General features: G+C 44.0%; 1 protein-coding gene across 1 annotated transcript in view; it reads right to left on the reverse strand.

Moving 5' to 3' along the window:
- Positions 1-1629: 1629 nt before the first annotated feature.
- The window catches only part of tgfbr2l (transforming growth factor beta receptor-like), a 23333-nt gene continuing 12710 nt past the window's right edge, over positions 1630-12252 (reverse strand). Inside the window, exons 3-8 of the mRNA XM_073473882.1 lie at positions 11188-11399; positions 8137-8876; positions 7744-7881; positions 7517-7658; positions 6513-6640; positions 1630-2367 (exon numbers count right to left, since the gene is read on the reverse strand). Coding sequence (XP_073329983.1) covers positions 2029-2367; positions 6513-6640; positions 7517-7658; positions 7744-7881; positions 8137-8876; positions 11188-11399 — 1699 coding nt within the window. The 3' untranslated portion in view covers positions 1630-2028. The remainder of the gene's footprint in view (positions 2368-6512; positions 6641-7516; positions 7659-7743; positions 7882-8136; positions 8877-11187; positions 11400-12252) is intronic.

The following is a 12252-nucleotide window of genomic DNA, read 5'->3' on the forward strand; positions in this document are numbered from 1 at the left end:
TGCAGACTTCTGACTTCCTGTGTGTGATGCTGGTTCCCACACTGACAGACAGACACTAAAACTTAATTAACTTCAGAGATGGGGTAAATGTGATTAGTTGTGTTTGTTCCAGTTTAGCTGAATGTTGAAGCCTCTGATGGTGAAAGGAAGGAGGCTCTGTGTCTGTCTGACCACCTTCATCCTCCTGTCGATCCACTCCTCTTCTTGTCTGCTCAGAAAGAGTGTTGGTTAATATCCTGTTCAGTCGCTGAGTCCAGTTAAATTAAATTGTGTTCTGCTGACTGACAGAAAATTAATCAGCAACAATTTAAAGTTGAACTGCACAGAAGTCATTCAGTAGTTGCTCTGCTGCCTGTAGCCTCTGGTTCAGATGATTCTGTAACATGTTTCATTTTGAGTTTCTGTGTATTTGTATTGATGTCTGTATACTTCAGTATGTATGTGTAGATGTCTGTATACTTCAGTATGTATGTGTAGATGTCTGTATACTTCAGTATGTATGTGTAGATGTCTGTATACTTCAGTATGTATGTGTAGATGTCTGTATACTTCAGTATGTATGTGTAGATGTCCGTATACTTCAGTATGTATGTGTAGATGTCTGTATACTTCAGTATGTATGTGTAGATGTCTGTATACTTCAGTATGTATGTGTAGATGTCTGTATACTTCAGTATGTATGTGTAGATGTCTGTATACTTCAGTATGTATGTGTAGATGTCCGTATACTTCAGTATGTATGTGTAGATGTCTGTATACTTCAGTATGTATGTGTAGATGTCTGTATACTTCAGTATGTATGTGTAGATGTCTGTATACTTCAGTAAGTATGTCGGCTACTTGGGAGCAGCAGGACTCTGTTCTCTCGTCATAAATAATAACAGGGTGTTCCTGTCTCTGTTGTGGTTTTTGACTTTTTCAGACCCAAATGAGAAAATCAGCAGCACATTAAAAAGTTCTGGAAACCACCAGAACACAAAACTTCAAAACATTGTTGTAGAGTTCTGGTGGTTTTCAGCTGCTCTTTCATGTGTTTCCTCTCTGAAATTCAACTGATAGTTTTTGTTCAGGAAAAAAAGTCCACCAGTTTCTCCTGAAAATCTATCACTGTGTAAACATGTTCACATGTTTCATATGTTAAAGGAATAACACATGTATGAAGAAGATCCACTCACATGTCTGTACAGTTAATATGAGCTAGGTTAGCTTAGCATAAAGTCTGGAAACAGGGGCAAACGGCTTACTTCATATTTAACAAACATGACAGTAGTGGTGGAAGAAGTACTCAGATCACAAAGTACAAACACTCAATACAAGTAAAGGTCCTGCATATAAAAATCCTACTTCGCTCAGTTTCAGTCAGAAGCATCATCAGAGAAATGCTCTCTGAGTATTACTAAAGTATTGTTACTTTTGATACTTGATACGTATATTTGATGCTAATACTTTGAATACATTCAGTAGTTGAAGTAAGGTTTTTACATGCATGAGTTTAGGCAAGAGTATTAGTGCGGTGTGGTAGTAGTACTGCAGTGTTTGATGGACAAAAACAGAATCATGAATCTCTGATCAGGAACAGAAAACAAACTTTATTTCAACATGAGCATCATATTCTGTAGATTGTGTGTTTTTAGTGGTTTTCTGTGTTTGTGTTTCCTGCTGGATGGAAAATAAGTGTCAGTCATCGGATCCTCTGTGTTCATATTCTGCCATCTACAAATAACAGTGTAAGATTTTCTCCATTTTTCTGTGTTGGCAAATCAGATTAATTCTTGTCTGTAGATTCAGAGCAGCTCCAGTTTGATGATGAAAATCTTAGTTTAAACACAGGAAAACTCTCCGTGTCCACCTGGAGGTTATCATAAAGATCATCACAGGAGAGATTCAACAACATGGAGACCAGCTCCAATACGAAAAAAAGTCAGTCTCTGCCAGCAGAACATGACTGATGTCCTCAGGTCTCATCACATGATCACCTGCTCACTTCTGATTGGTTCTAAATTGAGTTCATGGTTCCGAGTTGACTGCTCACACCACAGAACCAAAGTGAAGCAGGGAATCATGGGATACCTCATCTGTCTGTGAGTCTGTCTGTGGACTCTGGAGGGAGGAAGAGGAAGATGAGGAAGCAGCAGTGGAGACGAACAGATCATTGTCTGGTGCCTCTGAGTCCTTTTCTCTCCGTCCGTCTTCCTTTCCACTAGCCTCTCGCTGCGGTTCCTCCTCCTGTTGTTGCTCCTCCTCCTGTTCCTCCTCTTCCTCCTCCTGCAGGGCGGTGAAGCGCTCCACCACACAGTGAGCTGTCAGTCTGGCCTCAGGGTCATGATCCCAGCACTCAGTGATGGTGGAGCAGAACACACTCATCCCCTGGAGGACAGAGGACACTTAGAGTCAGACAGCAGACAACATGAATTCTGGGTAACAATCTGAGCTTCTCAGTCTATATGTATCTATGTCTGTGTCTGTGTCTGTCTGTATCTGTATTTGTGTCTGTATCTGTCTCTGTCTCTGTCTGTATCTGTATTTGTGTCTGTATCTGTCTGTATCTGTCTCTGTCTGTATCTGTATCTGTCTGTATCTGTCTGTGTCTCTGTCTGTATCTGTATTTGTGTCTGTATCTGTATCTGTCTCTGTCTCTGTCTGTATCTGTATCTGTATCTGTATCTGTCTGTATCTGTCTCTGTCTGTATCTGTATCTGTCTGTATCTGTCTGTGTCTCTGTCTGTATCTGTATTTGTGTCTGTATCTGTATCTGTCTCTGTCTCTGTCTGTATCTGTATTTGTGTCTGTATCTGTATTTGTGTCTGTATCTGTATTTGTGTCTGTCTCTGTCTGTATCTGTCTGTATCTGTATCTGTATCTGTCTGTATCTGTCTCTGTCTCTGTCTGTATCTGTATTTGTGTCTGTATCTGTCTCTGTCTGTATCTGTATTTGTCTGTATCTGTCTCTGTCTGTATCTGTGTCTGTATCTGTCTGTATCTGTCTGTATCTGTCTCTGTCTCTGTCTGTATCTGTATTTGTGTCTGTATCTGTCTCTGTCTGTATCTGTATTTGTCTGTATCTGTATCTGTCTGTGTCTCTGTCTCTGTCTGTATCTGTATTTGTGTCTGTATCTGTCTCTGTATCTGTCTCTGTCTCTGTCTGTATCTGTCTCTGTCTGTATCTGTCTCTGTATCTGTCTCTGTCTCTGTCTGTATCTGTCTCTGTCTGTATCTGTATTTGTGTCTGTATCTGTGTCTGTGTGTCTGTCTGTATGTGTCAGTCTGTATCTGTGTCTGTCTGTATCTGTCTCTGTATCTGTCTGTATCTGTGTCTGTCTGTATCTGTCTTTGTATATGTCTGTATCTGTGTCAGTCTGTGTCTGTGTCTGTCTGTATCTGTACCTGTATATGTCTGTATCTGTCTGTATCTGTGTCAGTCTGTATCTGTGTCTGTCTGTATCTGTCTCTGTGTGTATGTCTGTATCTGTGTCAGTCTGTATCTGTATCTGTATATGTCTGTATCTGTGTCAGTCTGTATCTGTGTCTGTGTGTCTGTCTGTATCTGTGTCAGTCTGTATCTGTGTCTGTGTGTCTGTCTGTATCTGTGTCTGTCTGTATCTGTCTGTGTGTCTGTCTGTATCTGTCTGTATGTGTCTGTACCTGTATCTGTCTGTATCTGTCTGTGTCTGTCTGTATCCATATTTGTGTCTGTCTGTATCTGTGTCTGTGTCTGTGTGTCTGTCTGTATCTGTGTCTGTCTTTATCTGTATCTGTATCTGTATCTGTCTGTATCTGTATTTGTGTCTGTATCTGTCTGTATCTGTATCTGTATCTGTCTATAATCTGTATTTGTGTCTGTATCCGTATCTGTATCCGTATCTGTATCCGTATCTGTATCTGTCTGTATCTGTCTCTGTCTGTATCTGTGTCAGTCTGTATCTGTCTGTATCTATGTCAGTCTGTATCTGTATCTGTATCTGTCTGTATCTGTATCTGTGTCAGTCTGTATCTGTATTTGTGTCTGTATCTGTCTGTATCTTTCTGCATCTGTGTCTGCATCTGTGTCTGTATCTGTATATGTATCTGCATCTGTCTGTATCTGTCTCTGTCTCTGTATCTGTATTTGTGTCTGCATCTGTCTCTGTCTCTGTCTGTATCTGTGTCAGTCTGTATCTGTATCTGTACCTGTATCTGTTTGTATCTGTGTCTATATCTGTATATGTATCTGCATCTGTTTGTATCTGTCTCTGTCTCTGTCTCTGTCTCTGTCTGTATCTGTGTCAGTCTGTATGTGTCTCTGTCTGTATCTGTGTCAGTCTGTATCTGTGTCAGTCTGTATCTGTATCTGTATCTGTCTGTATCTGTGTCTGTCTGTGTCTGTCTGTATCTATCTGTATCTGTATCTGTATTTGTGTCTGTGTCTGTATGTATCTGTATCTGTAGCCCCTTTTAGTTAGAAAATGTGCCACATTTGCAGCCAGGTATAGGCTACAATCTGCCACTTTGTCTATGTGAAACGTAGGTGTAATATTCCTCCTTTGCAAAAAAGCCACCACTGGGGTAGGCGTAAACATGTGACGTGACGTGAAGCACGAAGTTAGGCGTGAACAGTTACGTAAAACAACTACTTTTTCCCTCGGCGAAAGCTACGTCAGCTAAGCTCCTCGGCGATCTTTTCGTACAAAATACCATCTTTCACAGTCCCTGTGATCTGGTTGTTAATGATTCTCTCGGCTGTGATGGTTAGCATCTCCCGGATCTCAGCGCTCATCTTGACGTCCGCGGATGAAGTGATGAACTGACTGCTGTGATCAGCTGTTTCCTGCTTTTAAAACTCCCGGCTGTGGGTCGCACAACAGTGCACACGTCATCGATACCTCTGCCCATGTCACGCAATTGCCAGCACATCGACATCTTGGATTTACATAGCAATGGAGGCGGCTAAAAGTGTACCCTCTGAGGCGTCATATTGGCGGACCAAAACAGACCCCCAATATGCTGCGCTCTGTCTAAATTCGTGGACCTAGCCGCAAAAAGGACAGCCACATTGGCGACTTGCTGTCCTGCATCTGTCTGTATCTGTGTCTGTCTGTATCTGTATTTGTATGTGTATCTGTGTCAGTCTGTATCTGTATCTGTAACTGTCTGTATCTGTATTTGTATTTGTATCTGTATCTGCGTCTGTCCGTATCTGTGTCTGTATCTGTCTCTGTATCTGTGTCTGTATCTGTCTCTGTATCTGTGTCAGTCTGTATCTGTATCTGTCTGTATCTGTGTCAGTCTGTATCTGTGTCAGTCTGTATCTGCATCTGTCTCTGTATCTGTCTGTCTGTATCTGTATCTGTCTCTGTCTGTATCTGTCTCTGTCTGTATCTGTGTCAGTCTGTATCTATGTCAGTCTGTATCTGTCTGTATCTATGTCAGTCTGTATCTGTATCTGTGTCAGTCTGTATCTGTATCTGTATCTGTGTCAGTCTGTATCTGTCTCTGTATCTGTGTCAGTCTGTATCTGTATCTGTCTGTATCTGTGTCAGTCTGTCTCTGTATCTGTAACTGTCTGTATCTGTATTTGTATTTGTATCTGTATCTGCGTCTGTCCGTATCTGTGTCTGTATCTGTCTCTGTATCTGTGTCAGTCTGTATCTGTATCTGTCTGTATCTGTGTCAGTCTGTATCTGTGTCAGTCTGTATCTGCATCTGTCTCTGTATCTGTCTGTCTGTATCTGTATCTGTCTCTGTCTGTATCTGTCTCTGTCTCTGTCTGTATCTGTGTCTTTCTGTATCTGTATCTGTCTCTGTCTGTATCTGTCTCTGTCTGTATCTGTCTCCGTCTGTATCTGTGTCTTTCTGTATCTGTCTCTGTCTCTGTCTGTATCTGTGTCAGACTGTATCTGTCTCTGTCTGTATCTGTGTCAGTCTGTCTCCCTCTCTGTCTCTGTAAAATTCAAATTCAAAGGGGCTTCATTGGCATGAAAGTTTAACAATAATGTTGCCAAAGCATCTGTCCAAACATTCGGACATAACATAACAAATAACAACACAAACACAACACCAAGATTGATTTACATTAATTATATATACAGTATATACAGTGTGTGTGTGTGTGTGTGTGTGTGTGTGTGTGTGTGTGTGTGTGTGTCTCAGGGTGTGCATGTTGACACATATTGGGCAGCAGATTTTTTGTGTCTTCCTGTTTGGATTGTCAGTTTGTAGTATATTCATCTTTATCAGTCTGTATCTGTGTCTTTCTGTATCTGTCTCTGTCTCTGTATCTGTATCTGTCTCTGTCTGTATCTGTGTCTGTCTGTATCTGTCTCTGTATCTGTGTCAGTCTGTATCTGTGTCTGTCTGTATCTGTGACAGTCTGTATCTGTCTCTGTATCTGTGTCTGTCTGAATCAGTGTCTGTGTGTCTGTCTGTCTCTGTATCTGTGTCTGTCTGTATCTGTATCTGTATCTGTGTCTGTCTGTATCTGTATCTGTATATGTGTCTGTCTGTATCTGATTTGTCTGTATCTGTCTGTCTCTGACCTGATGCTGTGTCCATGCTGTCGGGATGTCTGGTCGTCCTCGGTCTCTCAGTACCAGGTCTCTCATGCTGTCCACGCAGGGTTGCTCACAGACCTTAGAGCCAAACGCTGGCTCGTAGCTCTTCACTTCTGCACACACATACACACACACACACCCATCATGTTCATATATTTGTTTGTCATCGTGTTGTTTTCAGACACAAAGCTGTAGAAAGTCAGAGTCCGCTACAAACAGCAGACAGAAAGTCAGAGGGCAGCTGGTGAACACAGCAGAGCGTTCAGCAGCTAAAGACACAGAGATTTCCCTCAGGAGCTGCTGGAGACCAGAAACAGCTAAAAGAGACAGAAGACTGGACTCCACAACTGCTGGATGAGGTTGGGGCTTTGGCAATGACAGATGTCTCTGTTGTCACCAAAGCCCCAACACTCGTCCAGATCAATAAAGTTATTACAATTCAGCCTGAGAGCAACATTAACATGCATATCTGAACCATGCATGTCAAACTGATTCACCAGGATTCATCCACTGGGGCCCATGAAAGTCTGTTCCAATCCATCTCGTGATGGAGGGAAAAGTGAAACCTGTTGGTGGCACTAGAGAAGCTGCAGCGACAGTCGTGGCCTGACGGTGGCACTAGAGGAGCTGCAGGGACAGTCGTGGCCTGACGGTGGCACTAGAAGAGCTGCAGGGACAGTCAGGAGGCTTCATCCTCGAGAGAACATGAATGTAGCCTACATCCATTTGATCCCTAGATATTTCACTGTGGTGGACGTACCAACATTGCCAAACCTGAATGCCACACTGCTACTATTGCTAACAGTGATTTATTATTGAACTAAATCTACAGACATGTTTCAATGGACCTACAGTCACTCCTGTTATTTCCCCTCAGAGACGTGTGGACTGATGTACAGTTGTCTCTTTAGAGGACTCTCAGTTCTGCCTCTTCTCTCCTGCAGATAAAAAGACACATATATAATGTAGAAAAATGGAGGAGCTCATACCACCGATGGCGGTGCAGCGGGACGCCATCTCCCACAGGACCAGAGCCATGGAGTACACGTCCATCTGTTTAAAGGCCTCCAGGTCCTCCAGGTTCACCCTGGACTCCAGAACCTCAGGAGCCATGTAGCGAGCTGTCCCCACCTGGACAGGATGACACACAGCAGCCAATCAGATTATGAACTGTGTGACATATTAAACCATTAATTAACTGCACCTGTACAGTTACCTGTCCGCTGTTGGCGAAGTCATCAACTGTGAGGGAGAGGTCCAGTCTCAACGCAAGACCAAAGTCACACAGAGCGCACTCCATCCTGCTCTTCACCACCATGTTACTGCTCTTCAGGTCCCGATGGGCAACTGGAACCTACAGCAACACAGGCACCCAGCAACACAGTCAACACAGACAACCAGCAACACAGTCAACACAGGTAACCAGCAACACAGGCAACCAGCAAACCAGCAACACAGTCAACCAGCAACACAGGCAACCAGCAAACCAGCAAGAAGCACCATCAAAAACTCTGACATCAGCAGGTGAAGAACAAACACAGGAACTTGTTTCTCTCATGATGTCAGTATTTAGTGAACTGAACATCCACAGCTAACAGACTGATCTTACCTTAGGAGCCCCACTGAGTGCTGTGTCACTATGGAGATGAGCTAACCCCTTAGCAATGCTGGCTGCCATGGCAACAAGTTCTCCCCAGCTGAGCGTGTTAGCTGTGAGGAAGTCCTGCAGGTTCCCGAGGCTATGATAGGCCAGAACCAGCCAGTATTTCCTGTGGGTGTGGCCAAGCAGGCCTCTCTCCTCAGCGGCAAGGAACCGAACCACGTTTTCATGCTCCATGTTGGGGTCAGAGAAGATGGAGCACTCGTTCCTCCAGGAGGCATACTCCACAGCAGGAAACACCTTCACCGCCACCATTTCATAGCTGTTGACTCCACCAGTCTCCCCCTGCAGCAGGCATGCCCTCCACACCTCTGCGAAGCGCCCCTTGCCCACCAGGACCTCCAGCTTGATGGGCAGTGGTTCAGCCCGATGGCCCTGCCAGTCTGTCGTGGTACTGATGATGTCACTGTTGGGATGTTTGGCGTTAGACTCCTCCCCTTCACCAGGACCAATCACACCTACTCCACCATCCCCCCGAGCCCCTCCCACACAGGGAAGGTTGAAGGCCTGGTACAGCTCCGGGGTGCGTTTGGTGGGCCAGCCAGGGCGTGCAGGAGGGTCCGGCTTGTCAGAGCGGCGAGTGCGGTAGAAGTAGAAGGCGGCTGTGGCAACGATGGCAACGAGCACAGGAGGAACCAGACTGACCACGACCACCGGGATCACATCCTTACTGTGCAGCTTAGAGAATCCTGAGGGACAGAGACAGTACTGACATCTGTTCATCCATCTGTTCATCCATCTATTCATCCATCCATTCATTTATTCATTCATTCATCCATGCATTCATCTATTTATTCATTTGTTCATCCATCTGCTCATCCATCTGTTCATCCATTCATCCATCTGTCCATCCATTCATTCATCTGTTCATCTATCTGTTCATCCATTCATCCATCTGTTCATCCATCTGTTCATCCATTCATCCATCTGTTCATCCATTAATTCATCTGTTCATCCATCATCCATCTTTTGATCCCCTCATCCATCCATTAATTCATCTGTTAATCCATTCATCCATCTGTTCATCCATTAATTCATCTGTTCATCCATCATCCATCTTTTGATCCCCTCATTCATCCATTAATTCATCTGTTCATCTGTTAATTTATCTGTTGATCCATTCATTCATCTGTTCATCCAGTCATCTGTTCATCTGTTCATTCATCTGTTGATCCAGTCATCCATTCATTCATCTGTTCATCCATCCATTCATTCATCTATTCATTAATCCATTCATTTATCTGTTCATCCATCTGTTCATCCATCTGTCCATCCATCATCCATCCATTCATTCAGTCAGTCAGTCATCTATTCATTCATCCATTCATCCATGTGTTCATCCATGTGTTCATCCATTCATCCATCTGTTCATCCATTCATCCATCTGTTCATCCATTCATTCATCCAGGATTCATCCTTCATCCCTCCATCATCCCTCCATCATTCCTCCATCATTCATCCATCATTCATCCATCATTCCTCCATCATCCCTCCATCATTCCTCCATCATTCATCCATCATCCCTCCGTCATTCATCCATCATCCCTCCATCATTCATCCATCATTCATCCATAATCCCTCCATCATCCCTCCATCATTCATCCATCATCCCTACATCATTCCTTCATCATTCATCCATCATCCCTTCATCATTCCTCCATCATTCATCATCATCCTCTATCATTCCTTCATCATTCATCCATCATCCCTCCGTCATTCATCCATCATCCCTCCATCATTCATCCATCATCCCTACATCATTCCTTCATCATTCATCCATCATCCCTTCATCATTCCTCCATCATTCATCCATCATCCTCTATCATTCCTTCATCATTCATCCATCATCCCTCCATCATTCCTTCATCGTTCATCCATCATCCCTCCATCATCCCTCCATATTCATGCATCATCCCTCCATCATTCCTTCATCATTCATCCATCATCCCTACAGCATTCCTTCATCATTCCTCCATCATTTATCCATCATCCTCTATCATTCCTTCATCATTCATCCATCATCCCTTCGTCATTCATCCATCATCCCTCCATCATTCCTCCATCATTTATCCATCATCCTCTATCATTCCTTCATCATTCATCCATCATCCCTTCGTCATTCATCCATCATCCCTCCATCATTCATCCATCATTCATCCATAATCCCTCCATCATCCCCCATCATTCATCCATCATCCCTACATCATTCCTTCATCATTCATCCATCATCATTCCTCCATCATTCATCCATCATCCTCTATCATTCCTTCATCATTCATCAATCATCCCTCCATCATTCCTTCATCATTCATCCATCATCCCTTCATCATCCCTCCATCATTCATCCATCATCCCTCCATCATTCCTTCATTATTCATCCATCATCCCGTCATCATTCCTCCATTATCCCTCCATCATTCCTTCATCATTCATCATTCATCCATCAACCCTCCATCCCCTCATCCCTCCATCATCCCTCCATCCCTCCATCCCATCATCCCTCCATCATCCCTCCATCATTCCTCCATCCTTCCTCCATCATTCATCCATCATCCATCCACCATTCCTCCATCATTCATCCATAATCCCTCCATCATCCCCCATCATTCATCCATCATCCCTACATCATTCCTTCATCATTCATCCATCATCATTCCTCCATCATTCATCCATCATCCTCTATCATTCCTTCATCATTCATCAATCATCCCTCCATCATTCCTTCATCATTCATCCATCATCCCTCCATCATCCCTCCATCATTCATCCATCATCCCTCCATCATTCCTTCATTATTCATCCATCATCCCGTCATCATTCCTCCATTATCCCTCCATCATTCCTTCATCATTCATCATTCATCCATCATCCCTCCATCATCCCTCCATCCCTCCATCCCATCATCCCTCCATCATTCCTCCATCCTTCCTCCATCATTCCTCCATCATCCATCCACCATTCCTCCATCATTCATCCATCATCCCTCCATCATGTGTTCACCGTTGGCTCCCTTGTCGAACATCAGTTTGTCGTTACACTCGTGTTCTCCGTGGCAGCCACAGACCATCATGACGCCGTCGTCTGCCGGCTGTGGGGTCATGTGACACTCTCTGGAGGTGAAGTTCAGCAGCAGCCTGGGGTCGACGCCCTCCAGTGGCAGAGTGGGGTTATGACACATGGTGTGGACAGTCATGGTATCGTTGGTCTTCCTCCTGAAGGAATAGAGGAACAACATGTGAGTGAGGCTCAGTCAGTGGATCAGCTCCTTCTCATTCATCAGAACTTCACTGAGAATAATGTTCTTTTATGTAAAGTCCGGTTGAAGGCATGGTCACAACTAAAGTTGCTTTCTCTGTGTATTATATGATGTATGTTGATATCTTTTAATCAAATCCATGCATCATACCCTGAGACATCAACCAATATGTTGATAAACGTCCGATCTCACAATGTTTCAAAAAGTGTGAAAACATTCCTGAATCCATCCTGTCCTCCATCTGAAGTCTGTGGAAAATGTGTTCAACAGTTTTGGTCCAATCCTGCTGACAAACCAACCAACCGATCAACCGTACACATGACTGTGCAATCGTACAAATACCTGGGTGTTGTGCTGGAAAATAAACTGGAGTGGTCTACAAACAGGCAGTCTACAAGAAGGGCCTGAGCCGGCTTTACTTCCTGAGGAGGCTCAGGTCCTTAATGTCTGCAACCAGATGCTCCAGATGTTCTATCAGTCTGTTGTTGCAAGCACCATCTTCTTGGCTGTGGTGTCCTGGGGTGCAGGCATCAAAGGGAGGGACGCCAACAGACTGAACAAACTCATCAAGAAGGCAGAGTCTGTTGTTGGCTCTGAGCTCGTCTCCCTGGAGGAGGTGGTGGAGGACAGGATGCTGGCAGAACTGCTGCTCATGGACAATCTCTCTCGCCCCCTCCACAAAACTCTGGACAGGCAACAGACTCATTCAACCTGCTGCCTAAAGGAACAGCACAGGAAATCATTCAACCTGCTGCCATCAGACTTTACAATGCACAAATGATCTTACATTATTATTACTGTCAATAAAA

This window comes from Pagrus major, chromosome 9 (genome assembly GCF_040436345.1).
Source record: "Pagrus major chromosome 9, Pma_NU_1.0".
Classification (NCBI taxonomy): domain Eukaryota; kingdom Metazoa; phylum Chordata; class Actinopteri; order Spariformes; family Sparidae; genus Pagrus; species Pagrus major.